At 45.3% G+C, this 14,323-nt stretch overlaps 6 protein-coding genes across 6 annotated transcripts; 2 read left to right on the top strand and 4 right to left on the bottom strand.

The window, feature by feature from the left end:
• Positions 1-55: 55 nt before the first annotated feature.
• On the top strand, positions 56-1,408 carry PAAG_01850 (hypothetical protein; the record flags this gene model as incomplete). Its single annotated transcript, XM_002795916.2, has 1 exon — positions 56-1,408. The coding sequence occupies one exon, from the start codon at positions 56-58 to the stop codon at positions 1,406-1,408; it is 1,353 nt and encodes a 450-aa protein (XP_002795962.1).
• A 577-nt stretch (positions 1,409-1,985) lies between these two features.
• Positions 1,986-2,640, bottom strand: PAAG_01849 (hypothetical protein; the record flags this gene model as incomplete). Its single annotated transcript, XM_002795915.1, has 3 exons — positions 1,986-2,155; positions 2,273-2,371; positions 2,589-2,640. 3 exons carry the CDS (start codon positions 2,638-2,640, stop codon positions 1,986-1,988), a joined length of 321 nt encoding a protein of 106 aa, XP_002795961.1.
• A 1,216-nt stretch (positions 2,641-3,856) lies between these two features.
• Positions 3,857-4,513, bottom strand: PAAG_01848 (hypothetical protein; the record flags this gene model as incomplete). The annotated part of the gene is made up of 3 exons (XM_015844463.1): positions 3,857-3,919; positions 4,003-4,087; positions 4,215-4,513. The coding sequence occupies 3 exons, from the start codon at positions 4,511-4,513 to the stop codon at positions 3,857-3,859; spliced, it is 447 nt and encodes a 148-aa protein (XP_015701467.1).
• Positions 4,514-7,750: 3,237 nt separating this feature from the next.
• Positions 7,751-9,928, bottom strand: PAAG_01847 (hypothetical protein; the record flags this gene model as incomplete). The annotated part of the gene is made up of 2 exons (XM_002795913.1): positions 7,751-9,469; positions 9,824-9,928. The coding sequence occupies 2 exons, from the start codon at positions 9,926-9,928 to the stop codon at positions 7,751-7,753; spliced, it is 1,824 nt and encodes a 607-aa protein (XP_002795959.1).
• Positions 9,929-10,298: 370 nt separating this feature from the next.
• PAAG_01846 (hypothetical protein) lies at positions 10,299-10,596 on the top strand (the record flags this gene model as incomplete). The annotated part of the gene is made up of 2 exons (XM_015844462.1): positions 10,299-10,482; positions 10,532-10,596. 2 exons carry the CDS (start codon positions 10,299-10,301, stop codon positions 10,594-10,596), a joined length of 249 nt encoding a protein of 82 aa, XP_015701466.1.
• A 1,808-nt stretch (positions 10,597-12,404) lies between these two features.
• PAAG_11379 (hypothetical protein) lies at positions 12,405-13,952 on the bottom strand (the record flags this gene model as incomplete). Its single annotated transcript, XM_002795911.2, has 1 exon — positions 12,405-13,952. One exon carries the CDS (start codon positions 13,950-13,952, stop codon positions 12,405-12,407), a length of 1,548 nt encoding a protein of 515 aa, XP_002795957.2.
• Between the last annotated feature and the right edge of the window lie 371 nt (positions 13,953-14,323).

Genomic DNA, 14,323 nt, shown 5'->3' with positions numbered 1-14,323 from the left:
CTTCAATTGGGGTTGTTATACAATATACCACCCATCAACTGGCCCCATTCCCAACATGAATATACCATCTTCTTCCATCCATGTCCCTTTCCGCCGTACCGCGTATCAATGCCTCCGCCAAACCCAACTTTCGAGCCGCATGCCGTTCCATGGTGTTCAGCGGCAGCACCTGCACCAGCATCAGCAGTGTCGTCGTTTGTCCGCGAAGGCCACCCCATCAATGTCCCGGTTTACTGTGAACCCCCAACGCAGAGCTAGTGCACAGATCTCTGCCAACTCTGTTCAACAGTATAGGCGGACTATAGTGGTATGTCTGGCTGGCATTGTCGCCAGCGGCCTGGGAATGTATGCCGTTATTGCATCATCGGAGTTAGATAAAAATGTCCCGAATGATAAAAAGGTTCCTTCGACATCATCGCAATCAGACAGAGGTTCTGGTATGGGTAGAATTATCAAACTTGATGGTCCGTCCGGTCTAGAGGAAAACCCAACAACGATCGTAGTCGATGGCGTCGAACAAGTTCCCACTGGAAACTCCACAATCCCCAATTTCCCCAAATCCATCAAACTTCCCGACAGCAGTTCCCAGCACATAGATAGACGAGTGGGCGATGCGTTTTCATCCAACTCATGGACGGAAGAATACACGTTAATCGGCCTAGGTATTCGCACCGTCTCCTTCCTCAGCATCCAGGTCTACGTCGTGGGTCTCTACATCGCCAAATCAGATATTGCAGCTTTACAACAACTGTTGGTCCGAAGAGCTACAACGCCCGTAAGCGTTTCTGCTGTAGATGAGAGTGCTGTCCCTGCCACCTCCCTCATCTCAACTGAGCGAGAGACGTTGAAGCAAATGCTACTGGACCCGGAGCAAGGGGAGGAGGTGTGGAATCAGATTCTTAGGGAAAACGGGATCCGCACTGCGCTACGCATCGTTCCTACGAGGAATACGGATTTCCTACATCTCAGAGATGGCTGGGTTCGCGCTATTACGGCACGGGCACAGAGTGCAAATGCACATGCCAAGGCCCTCGCGGCGAAGCAGGGTTCTGGAATTCCGGCTGGCGCAGAAGTAGCGTCTGAGTTTGCGGATGAGAGTTTTGGGAATGCGATTAATGACTTTAAAACGCTCTTTGGTGGCGGGGTAAGGAAAAATGTACCAAAAGGTCAGATGCTGTATCTTCTTCGGAACAAGGTGGGCGGGTTGGAGTCGATGTTTGACACTGGGAGTGGAAAGCCGATGGTTTGGTTGGGGGAGGTAAGGGATGAACGGATAAGCCGGTTGTTGTGGGTGGGGTATCTGGCGGGAAAGAAGGTCGCGAGCGAGGGGGCAAGGAAGAGTATCGTTGATGGAATTATGCAGATCGTGGAGAGGCCAATTGGAACTGTTGCACAGAGAATTGCGTGATAGGATGGGGCTCTGGAATTTTTAAAATAGAATACTAAATTTTGTTTCCTGTTTTATATTAAGGAGCGGAGGGGAAGAAATTACCTACGCAGCATGTTGTGGGAGGTATTCTCTTCTCAAGATATTGTATTATACTCCTTGTTTGCCTTTTAAAAGTCTCCATGCATATATGATTTGGATAGCCAAGACTTGATGTAAGTCAGAATGGATGGGTTTCATGACATGCAATTGCTATTTCTTCTCTGTTGTTGTGTATACCTTGCGTGTTGTTAATGTTGCTGATAGCAACTCAAATTATGTACGGCGTGAAGGGGGGAAATTTTTTTTTTTTTTTTTTTTTTTTAAAAAAAAAAACTCCCAATTAACACAACTCAATTCCATAGAAGTACGAAGAACAAAACCATTTATCCCGTTGACTTATCCCAAATCAATCTATCGAGGTATTGCTTGCATCTACCCGCGAGGGTATCCATGTTTTCTCCCCAACACCACTGCGCCCGTTCTAATGCCATTGGACGTGAAGAAACAGAATAACCTGGTATAGTAGGAGGGTCCTCATTTATTTACTTGGTGTATCTTAGGCATTTGCTTTGAGAGCTTCTGCAGCTCGCAGGAGGGCGGGAAGCTCAGCTTTGCGGGCTTGCAGGTCGGAGTTGCCACCAATGTGTTTTTTGCCAATGAAAATGTTGGGCACGGTGCGCTGACGGGTGATATCTTGAAGAGCGTATTGGATAGCGGCGCCGTCCTCTGGGTTGCATGACTTTGTTAGCATCAGGAACTCATATTATGTATTTATCCGGTTGGAAGTGGAAGGAGAAGGGAATGGTAGTGACAGGAGACTAGATTGAGAAGTTAAAATCGTACCGATTTGATCCAACTCTAGTGCAAAGAAAGGTATGCCCAGTTCGGTCAAAAGTGCCTTCGAGGCTCTGCTGTAGGAGCAGTATGATTTCGAGAACACAACTGTAATAGATTATTTCGGACTTATTGTTAGCTATATTACCCTTCCAGCAGAGGTTTTGGGCCGCTTTGAGGTTATGAGGAGGAAATGGGCAATGGGGTTGTTCTAATTAAAGAACAATAGCACCAAAAACAGGTGTCGAACGAAGTTCTTTTGCTTCATAAAGATATTGACGACCGCGCGAGACGCAAATTGCGGAGGTAGGGAATTAAAACGTACCAACACAGTGATCGGCAATGATGCTCTCAACCTTGGTTTTTACAGCCGACATTGTTGCTGGGTTTGACCCGGCAAGGGAGCCGAAAAAACGACGGAATATGGAAGCTATGTTGGGCAATGGGTTTAAGGCTCAAATGCCTTATCTTTATCAAGGGGTTATAGAATGAGGCTTGCAAACTAAGTATCTAATGAATGTTTGTTGATGATTGTGGTGATGACTGATGTTGATGTTGATGTTGTGAGATGAATGTTTGCGTCAACAAAGCTGCAGTGTTGTTTTTGTCGTAAGGCAATCTAAAAACTTTCAGCTTTGTAACTCAAGAGATGCATAATTTTTTGCTTGCAATACTCAACTAGTTCGTTAATTAATATTTTAATTTTGTAAGAACCATTGCTGCAGCATGGAATTCATTTCAGTTTTTATTAATAGCATAAAAGTGTATTAAACTACTGAAATAGAAATAAACAAAAGTGGCTCATATTTCCCCAGAGTTTTGCCACTGTAACCAACTGTTTAAGTAGTAAAAGCAATGACCGCATCGAGGCCGAAATAGCACCAACTTCAATGTTGTCATTGCCAATCGGGAGAAATGGAATGACTATCTCTTTCCAATGACATACATAATGACATGGATGGGGGCACCATCCTGGTTCAAAGCTAGCTCATTCATGTCCCAAATTGTTGGTAAGAATAACTCTCAGCATGAGATCTTGCATTGCTCACCCCTCTTTAACTAGTTAACTAGTTGCTTAATTGGAGGAACAAGGTGATTAGTAATTAGACATGTACGCATTTTAGAGATGACCTAAATTTGAACTATGATTTGACTTGTAAATCGACGTTGGATCAATTATTCAAAATGAAAAATGAAAAGAAGGATAAAAGAAAAGAACCATCTTTTATGATATCCCATTTATCATTCTTTCTCACTCCTGGGAACCCCCAGACCTCTCAAAGCAGAACATTTCCCTGTCAGCCAGCTGGTAAGGTTGTAAAGGAATCAATCATAGGTTAAGTCCTCCAGACTCTTTCTCTCAATCCCCAAGTCACCGAAATGGCAAAAATTTCGTCCTAGCACAATGCATATTTCAAAATATGCAAGTCTACTTTGGAAGTCATGGTCAGCCCGTTAACCCCTCCCTTTATTCCTGCTTCAGGAGGGGTAAACGATCCCTCTTTGGCCGGGAAAACGTACTGCATGGCAATGCACTGTCTCGGCCCCTTTGAGAAAGTCACAAGATATTGGTCCAGCGATGGGTCAAATGCATCAGGTTGCGGGGAAGAGCTTTTCATCTCGGTGCATCATCCATGAACTCGTACTGACGATTGTCTACGCCATTGTCAATGACCAGAGTGGACTGCACATATTATGCGCACTAGAAAGGCGCACAAGGAAATTGAACTTAGACGTACACCAGCAGGAACGTTGTAGCCATTGAATTCGGCGCCAGATTCGGGAACGACGCAGGGAAGCATTCCGAGTACGCCATATGATAATCTGTCAAAGCAGGTTCAGCTCTAATATTTTCTTTCTAGCAAATAGGATGAGATCTAACCGAAGGCCCTCTTTCACGACAGCAGTCTATATTGCACCATCTCAACGTTAACAAATTCCCAGCACGTACAATTCTTGCCGTCTGTTGGTATGGAGGGCGACGTGGAAGCAAAATATCAAGCTGATCAAGTATGGTAACTGCTCCAGTTTCTGAAAACCCAGTTCTGACTTTGGAAGGGGAAACTCCTTTGTCAGCTCTGCCCTCAGCGTTTTGTACATCTTCCTGTTCGCAACGACGTTGTGCACTGTGGTCGTTGGCGTATCCCCAGTCAATCGCGACGCAACATCAATAATGTTATGTTCTTCGGGACGTGTTTGGGGAGAGAAGGGGTGCCAGCGCTGTACGCTTGGTGAGGAATGTTTCGTCATTTGGGGTTGCAAAGGGGCTGGGTTCTATGGCGTGTCCTCCCGGGAGAGACTTATAAAATGACTGATATTTGGAGTATTCGGTATCGGCATGGTAGATTCTGTCATAGTTTGCCGGTTCGCCAAGGTAGATTTCGGTCGGAGAGATGCGGATTACCGGACCTGTCGAATGTGGCTATGTCTAATTCGGTACTCAGTTTGGAGAGTTTGCCTACCATATTTCAGATGCCGCTTCTTTGTCTAAAGATAGAGTTTGCCGCTACGGATCCGTTGTGATAAACGACATAGAGGTGTGTTGCAGCCGCCAGTCGTGGGCCGGGAATAAGGGCCAATGGATGGAAATATAAACGGTAGACGACGACTGCTACCGCGGATGAGAATGTGACTGTGGATACCAGGGCAATGGCAAACAGCCATGCTGGATGGAGATGAGCGGAGGAGGTCCTGAACCGTGGATTCTGTGAATATTGTCATATTCTGCCTTCTCTTTTCCTTTTTCTTTTCTTTATAAAAGGGCCGTTGTTCACTTTTGTGTTTTATTTTTAAGAAATTGATAACTATAGAAGAAAATCTCAAGCATAACGCCACAAGGAGGAGTGGTGACATGTTGGCATTTATTCAGATGGCGCCTGCTGAGGTGGTGACCGTCCATGTCTTGAATTTCAAAGAAAAAGGAATTTTCTGGGGAAATAAACGGAGGCCTCGACTCCTCACCCACCGCACTCATCACAGAGAATTTCATGCATGGGAAACCATGAGGCATGGCATGTTTGCAGAAGAATGGTGGAATCGATACGGAAGAGGGTGAACAAAAGGAGCCAACGAAAAAGGGACAGAAGTGGTTTGCTGAGGTAGAGATGTAGCACCTCAACACCAGCTGAGCTCCAGGTATCAATCCTTGTTAACCAATCCGATGCTATTAGTTTCATCTTAAAAATGAGGATGTATTCACGCGAGTTGTTGTTGTTGTTGTTGTTGTTGCCCGATGTTGGTTTTTCGCTGGTTCCACAGCGAATAATGCCGCTTTGCACTTGTCTTTTTCAAATTTCATCCTCTCATTAAAGACCTAAGAGGGAGAGAGATGAGCGCCCGAAGGAGATTGGCGAGATCGATTGCAGGAAGCAGTGCTGGGTACGGGGTGCGGGGGGTAATTGGTTAAGTATATTAACGACAGTTGTTGAAAACTGATTGGCAAATTAAATTATTTGATCTTGATCTTAAATATTTCATAATTCTAGGACTATAAAATTAAATTCATTTCTTCCATCATTAGATCGATATTTCAACATCAGATCTTGATAAATAGTTGCGTAGATTGTTGAGAGAGGTAGAAAAAGACTACCTATTCAAAATTTTGAGCAATAGTTATACATGAGCAGTTACACACGTTAACAGAGTCAACGCCGATAAGCTATGGCTTTCAATATACCAAGGTTAGTAGGACGGGGAGAGGTGGCCGGAAGAGGGTAAAAGCCTTCTCCTCATCTTCCCACTCCCCCGCATTCTTTGTCTGAGCACTTTGCTCTATTTGATCGCATGCACATAAGACGTGGAGAGCCTCGTGCTGCATTATTTTATGCAGTGATGGCTAGAACCTATCCGGTCAGATATCTATCAAGCTCGTTGACAGAGCTATGCATGCACGTACGAACGTGTGCATGGTGGGGTCATGTTTTTCGACGGAATATCTTCTGCATATATAGGTCCATAGCCATCCATAAAAAGATAAAAGCCCTCTCCTTCGCCTATTTATTGATTCGCTTCAAAGACAGGCTCTTTCAATTTATTTCTTTTAAAATTAAGTCTTGGGTAGAGCTCAGGGTGAGGGAGAAGAAAAGCTAGGTACACAGACGGTGAACCCATATACAAAGTAGCGGAGGAGAAAAAGGAGTAGCAAAGAGAGGCTACTGTCATGTACTTCGGTGTTGAGACAACGAAATCGTTCTGGTTGTATTTGATACGTATATAATTTCTGTCTTCCCATCCTTTTCTTTCCTATCCTTGTCTTGTTTCCTTTAACTTTTATCCGAGATGAGAAGGGACGGACGGGACGGGACGAGATGAAATGAGTTGGTGAAATAACGAGTACACCCGGAAGGTTTTATGGATTATGTACCAGGGAGCCAGAGAGGCAGAGAGACAGAGGAGGGGCGGGGGGAGGGAGTAAGGGGGAGAGAGTCATCCTGCCACATCTTGAAAAAATGCACACTCACTGGGCGACTAATAGTGGTATTCAGGTTTGTAAATCTGTGATTGAATGTGATCTGCAGAGGAAATAGAGCAAACGAGATATAAAATAAGAAAAACAATAGATGGCTGGTAGCGGCAGCGACGGAGGCTGAAATATAGAGTTTACAAGAAACCAGAATTAACGAGAAAGGTCGGGGAACGAGGTTGGGACGATATACTTGTTAGAAAACAAACAACGGGAGGGAATAAGAAAAGTAAAGCATGCTAGGAAAAAGAAAGCTGGCTCGAGAAGGGAAGCAAATATAGTTTAGTGAAGAAGAATCATAAAAGTCGTGAGGATAGATACACTGCAAAAGTAGGGGGAAAAAATAAAAATAAAAATAAAAATAAATAACAAGAGGGGAAGGAAATCGATAGATAAAAGCAAGCTCTGGCAAATAGGCAATCAAGAGGAGGGGTATGATGAAGTAAATAATGGTTGCTGCTGTCGCTGCTAAAAAAGACAAAAAAAAGAAAAAAAAATAAAAGAGCTGGAAGAGGAAAAGAGAGGGGGAAAAAAGAGAAAAAGTAAACAAGGATATATATATATATATATATAAACGCCGACGGGCTACAGCTGGGCTGGGCTTCACAACACAGAAAAGAAGAAGGAAGGAAAAGCAAGAGCAGAAGGGAAAAGAGAGAAACAGTAATTCAACTTCTGGCTACTTTCGCTTGGAATGTATAGTACAAGAGTCAAAATATAATAGCTAACACAAGATTCGAGAATATAGAAAATAAAGAAGGGCAGCGGATGATAAGATAGGATATCAAAGGGATAAATAAGGGGGTGACACAAGCCATTGGAAAGGCTGCTAATTTGCTGACGAGGGTTTTGCCGCAAAATATTTTTCTCTGAAAAAAAAATGAAACAAAGGGAAAGAGAAAGAAAAAATCTTCATGGAGTGGGTGGCTGTTAAAAGATAGGTGATATACCTCTTTCCTCCGCCTTTCTGACTGCACGAAGGAGAAAGATGAAGAGTGAAATGAATGCCAATCTCCAATTCGTATTTACATGACAATGCAACAACCACACCCCTTCTCCTTGACAGGAGGCATATCATCTGCAGGCAGAGGTTGAGGGTGAGGTTTCGACACTTGCGATGGCTTGGGAGATAGAGAGGACTGCACGGTTGGTATAGTTTTGTAACCGCCATGATCTGTCCCGCTCGTGCCTGGCCGATTGTTGAGGTCTGGGGATTTTGGAGATTTTGGCGTTGGTGGCCATAGGGTTTGGTTGTTTGTTGTTGTTGCTGTTTCTTGTGCTTTCTCGACATCGAGAGCCAGAGCGGGCAGGGTGGGTTTATCAAGTTCATTAACGGGCAATGGTGCAAATTCTCTGTCATACATCGAAGGGACCTTTCCTTCTCGCTCCCACTGCTCTTGCTTGAGTCTTTTCGCGTGGGTGGGAAGAATTTGCTGATCGGGCGGGAGACGTGGATCCGGTTTGTACATGGTTGCTAACCATGGTGGATCCCCTTCCGGACGGTTCACCGCAGTCTGGGGACGGTTTTCTCCAGATCTGGTCGATGGACGTTGATTGGATGCAAAACTATTGTTGTTACTGCTACTAGCCGTGGCTTTGGATTTAGATGTCGATGTCTTGCGATTATTAGGTGGGACAGATGTTTTGCGAGTGGTGATTGTCTGTTTGGTACTTGTTTTGGACTTGACGGGAGAACTCGGCTGTTGTTGAGTGTTGCTGTTGCTGGACGGTCGACTCCCGGGAGGAGGTGTAGATTCTGCTGAGGTTGTTGATTGGTTTTGCGGTTGCAGCTGTGACTGCGGCTGTGAATGCGTTTTGGGTTCAGAAATATCATCAGCTCCGATCTGTATTGGATCGCTAAACTTGCGAGTTTTTGCATATGCAATATTATCATCGTCTCCACTCCCAAGCGTATTATTTCGAGTGCGATTTAGGGGGAATTCGCGTTCAAGATGTTCAAGTGGGATAGGGTGCGGACTCATCGCAAGAACAGGTATTCTCGAAGAGCTTTTCCTAAGTCCAGTAACTTGGCGAAACACATGGGAAGTGTTTCCTCCGTCCTCATACGGATCTGCAGCAATTTCTTCAGGTAAACGGGGGTCATCAAATACCATGATATCGGTGGTATCACGTCTTTCCTGTTCCTCATATGCAACAGGAGTGGGTGATGTGATACGCTGGCGCTTTTCTTCTCGAGTTCCAGGCCATTGTTCTCCAGGCTCCGCGATTCCATTTGCAGAATTGTTATGGGAATCGTGGCTCCGCCCTCGTCTGCTGCTTGATTTACTCCCGGCACGAACCTGTTGTTGATGGAACTGAATACCAAATTGTTGCAATTCCTCACTTTCTATTTTAGCCAATTTGTCCCGATGGATCCAATTGGCACTGTCTAATTCTTCGTTCCCGAACCAAAGCTTGTGACTCTTCTGTTCCCCCGATTCCATCACGTTCACAGCACTGCGGTTGGCTGATTCTCGACCATACAAATCCAAGAGGCTATCTGCTTCACTGCCAGTTCGACTGAGGGAGGGTTCCCGTTTCCCCAAGGCATCCACTCGATTAGGTAGAAGATATCCCGTATCGCCCTGCATGGAGCCAGACCTCGACGAGTTCCTTGACAATGGGATTCCGTTCACGGCAGGCAGTTGGTGATGTCGTTGATTAGATTTGGAGTATGTGGCGGTCGAGTCGTTCGAAGTTCGTCGTTTGGAAGCAGTTGAGGCATGTGCATTTTGTAGATGAGACTGTTGGGGTAATGTTAGCTGTTTGCTTGCGGAAGAAACTCAGGAGCAGTAAATGAAACCATATATGTAAACAAAAAAATTAAAAGAAAGAAAGGAATGATTACAAAAGATTTAACAGAATGTTGACATAAAAATATATGGCATAATTCGATATGTGTCAGCTCATTTGATTGGTATACTGACTCCAGGGGGCCCCAGCAGGGAGTTAGAAAGACAAGAGAGACACAACGACACTCCATAGAAACCCACATAAGCAGCAGGTGTAATTAAGGACCCATTGAGGCTTGAGACAAAGCCAGACAAAGACAAGAAAGAGAAGAGACAACGATTCATAGGGGACAGAGTTACACATACATCTTGGCTGATTGGGACGGAGAAATCCCATGGCTGCTCCTTTCCATTGATACTGCTTGGCGATGGCAGAGAATCTACAGAGTGCATTGCAGCAGCTTCTGCCATACCAGCACGGCCTTTGTCTTCTGCTTCAAAACTGTGCAACAAATCTGTTCTGGAATGAGCCAGAAAGATCTACTCCTCTTCCTCTTTTTGGCGAATGGGGGCGGGGATTTCTCTTGGTTTGGTTTTAATTTGGTTTTAATGTTATTTCTCCCCTTTTCGATTCTATCGGGTCAATCCACTCCAGCCTGTAGAAAAACAGAAGATCCCATAGAGCCGAGAGATTTGTGGTTGGGGGTTTGGGCCCGAACGCGAGAGGACCGGGGAGGGGGGAAGGCGTAACACGAAAACTAAGCCTAGATGAGGAACGAGAGGAGGTGGGGTTGTGATATTCAGCTTAAGATGGGGATGGGGGATGTTGGTACGTTCGAGAATGCCACGGGGACGAGAACAGGAACGGGGAGGAGCGAAAAACGAGGAGATAATGGACGCGGAGAGGTCTGCTCTGTTGGCGAGGATGGGTCAGGAGGATGGAGGTCAAACACGGCGCAGGACAGAGCGAATTGGACGAGAGGATGGCGACAGAACAAAAGAGAAGGAGAGAAAAGGTAGTCACAGTATATAGCATCCGGAGGAAAATTAATTAAAAAAAGCACATCCACACAGGTGCCGGGCTCAGCATGAGGATTGGGGAGAGTGAGGTGTGGAGGAAACGAAATGGAGTGAGATGAAATAATGGTAAGGAAGTGTGGTGGTTGGGTTTCTTTGGGGGTGGAACTATTTATTATCCGGAGAGGCTGAGAAGAGGTCAATAGTGAAAGAACTACGATTCAAGAAACAGCCAGACTACAGAGCTGAGAAAGAAGAAGAGCAGCACACCAGGCACAAACGAGTGACGTGCCCAGGAGAGGGAACAGACCAGCAAGGGAACAAGATTGATTAAACAGAAGAAGTAGAAGAAGAAAAAAACTGAGGAGTTTTTTTGATGAGGAGGAACTGAAGAGAAAAAGAGGGAGAAGTGAGTTTTCGGTGGTTGGATGATCATGAGAACGGGCCAGGGTTGAATGAGCCCATAATAATAGCAGCAATAAACAACTAGCTAACGGGGCCTTAGGGATCGTCTGTATGGTCTGAATGGTCTATGGAATGGTTGATAGGCCTAATTATGATTAAACAGCACCTGCTAATAATAAGAGTAGGGCCCATTTATTTTAAAAGCTTCCCACAAAACATCAAGCAACCTTGGGGGAGCTGAACTACACACATCCTCAACGTGCACGTACGTACAGAGCACATTCATACATCCTGTCATATTTAGATGAATAACAAACCTGCATTTTAAAGGACCATAATGCTTGGGTATATACCTATCTATCCCCCTTATCATATACCAAATTCCATCCTTCAACATCTGAGACTCTGCTGTGTATTAATTCATTCCGCTACCCACTAACGAAACAACAAGCCCTGGTCCCCGACACCTAGATCGACAGGGGCTAATGTGATTGGTTCAGCTGCGGGAACAATTCATATCTTTCATAACAGCGGCCGTGCATCCACTGTTATGCCATCCAGTCGAATAGCTCGGCCATCACAACAAGGTTAGCCCGTCGCATGCGACGGGAGGCATCCCAACCATTTCAGGGAAAGTTACTATGGGATGGTTATAACTTAAGGCCATTTAAGGAAGTTTCCAATGGGATTGGTTCCACTGAACTTCCATACAGAAAGGGACAATGCCATTATCATTGTTATTGGAGCATTGTTATACTCAAAGGAGTCCTAGGGTCCAGGTATCATCGTTGCAACCTGGAACAGTAAAATATGGGGACAGGGATGTTTTTAATTAAGGACAGCGTTAAGGTTATGGAACGACAGCGGCGAACCAACCAACCAATCAACAATGGTAATGACGGTTGGGATATAAAATTTCAGGGCTCCAAAAACAAACCCGCAGGCGTATCCATGGATCAATAACTTACAAGAGATCTAGGTAGGTGTTAATCGTTCCTGGGACCAGATATCAGGGAAACTCAATGAACATTTAGGCTTCCGTCTTGTTTGCTCCCACCATTTTTGTTTCTTTCATCATTAAATTCGGATGATACTGAAATCTTTGAATTTCACATTGGAGAGATAGAAGATGACAACCCCAATTCAGAAAATACAGAAGAAGTTTATTCTCTTTATTAGATAAATATCAGTCACAAAAAAAAAAAAAAATCTCTTCTAGTTTATGCATCCAACCCACCTGATTCCATGACTACCAAAATATGCATCCACCCTTAACTATGTATATTCCATTTAGTGTTAACATGCTTTACATTCGATCGCAATAATATCTCTCCTTTGCGCAAAGAAAAGCAGAAGCAGAGGAAAAAAGTGACGTTAAGGCATAATACAAAAAGGGCAGAAAGAAAAAAAAGAAGTTAAAAAAAAAAGAAAAGAAAAGAAAAAGGCAAAAAGAAAGGCAAAAAAATGGAGAAAAAACAAGCAAAGAGAAAACCAAAGTCGAAAACTAATAAGGGCACAAAAACCCCTACCCCAGCTTTTGTGCCTCGTCGATCCTCTTCAACGCATTCTGCACTGTAAGTATCAGCGTCCGCCGCTGCTGCCTCACCTCCTCATCACCGTCAATCTCAATCCCATCAACCTTCAAAATCAACTGCGCCATCGTTGTCTCACTTAACTTGCGGTGCTCGAAATCCCGCGTCTTCTGGTCTGTGGGGGTATGCTCGACGTATTCATTGAACAGAGGCTTGAGCGTGCTGTGGAAGTATTCGCTGAGGAGGGAGAGTTTGGCCTGTGGTGATTTGATTGTGTTGAGGTTTGGTGAGGGGGTAGGGAGGGAGGAGGGGCGTGGAGAGGGGTTGGATTGCGGCTGGGCCTTTGAGGAGGAGAAGGACCTGTGGGTGTTACTGTTGCTATTGTTCGTGGTGGCAGATAGCGGCGGGGTGGAGAGATTGGGGGAGTTTCTGGGTTGTGAAGTGAGGGGCGTATGCGAGGAGCGCGGAGATGGTTGGGCAGGTTGCTCGTTCATAGGTATTGGGGGGCTTCTGGAGGTGGATGGGTTTCGCGCCGGGTCTTTTGCGTCGATTGTAGTGGTGTTGTTGTGGCGCTCCCTGTGACGTCTCTTTCTGCGACCACTTCCGGCTCCACTGCCACCATTGACCGCTGGAGGGGATGACCGCTCGACGATCTCAGAACCTTCCAAGGGTGGAGGTGTCAGGATGCTCTCCTCACTTGAGGTTTCCGGGAGGACCCTTGATATCACGCACATTGTTGCGGAGTTCTGTTTTAATCCCACATCTCTCGCTCTGGCGAAGTCATCTTTCAACAGACGGCCCTTGTAGAGAAGTTTAATCTGCCGTGTGTCTGCGACATCCAGGACGTCTGCTGCAGCAACTTTGACGTTCCCAACTGTGATAATGCCATCACCAATTGCGTAGGCGGGGAAATTTAGTTTGTGCGATGCCCCTCTGTATTTCAGAATGATCACATCTGGCTCTGACTCATCATTATTACTGCTGCCGTTGCTGTAACAGTAAATTGATTTCATCTGCTGTCTGCGGGGAGAATACTCCATATTGTCCCACAGACCGGTATAGTCTGCATCATTAACGGTTACGTAGCTGTAATCATCATCGGTAACGGCTGGCGTGGTGGGAGGGGTATATCGAAGGGGAGATGGAGGAGATGGGTGCCTTCTCCATGGGTTCCAGCTCATCGCAAGAATCGCAAGAAGTAAAGCGATTACTGTGACCGCGAGATGTGTGGTTGAGGATAATGACGAGAAAGAGGAGGGGACAAGGAATTGCAGAGCCTCAAGCGATTTCGCAAGGGTGTCGAGTGGTGAGGACGAGGGTAACGATGGTGGGCCTGGTTTGGAAAAAGTGGCAGCAAAATGTGAAATGACGCTGCGAAGGGAATCAGGGAGATGCGGTGCCAGAGACTCCAGGTATGAAGCGGAGATCGTGCTGAGGGAGGAAAAGGGAGACCAAGAAGAGGGTGTCATGGAGTGAAATTTCCAGAGAGAGGCGGAGGACAGGAATTGAGGTGATGGGGAGGGGGAGGTCTGGTACTGCATCGCATAGTTGGCATCTGCAGCCTCAGCGAATTTTTAGGCGTTGACTTTCGGTGCTGGTGGTCAAGATGACTTTTCTGAGCGGTCATGGCCAGCAAACTAGGCCCACATCCGGTTTTTTAGGGGCTGCTGTCGAGTCCGGAGGGTTCCAAGCCAAGTTCTGCAGCAATATTTTCGGATTTTCATCATTTAATTTTTTTGATTTTTTGTAATTCTGCGGCAATGCGTCAACTATTTAAACAGACAAAGAATGACACGGATCGAATCATAAATCATTTCCTATTTTATTTTTTGTTTTTACTCCTAATTTGAAAGTATTCTTCTACACGGTGTTTCAAACAGATCATGAATAATTCAATAGACAATGACTTTGT

The sequence above is a fragment of the Paracoccidioides lutzii genome (genome assembly GCF_000150705.2).
Source record: "Paracoccidioides lutzii Pb01 unplaced genomic scaffold supercont2.4, whole genome shotgun sequence".
NCBI classification, from domain to species: domain Eukaryota; kingdom Fungi; phylum Ascomycota; class Eurotiomycetes; order Onygenales; family Ajellomycetaceae; genus Paracoccidioides; species Paracoccidioides lutzii.
This window is presented reverse-complemented; position numbering and strand designations above follow the sequence as displayed.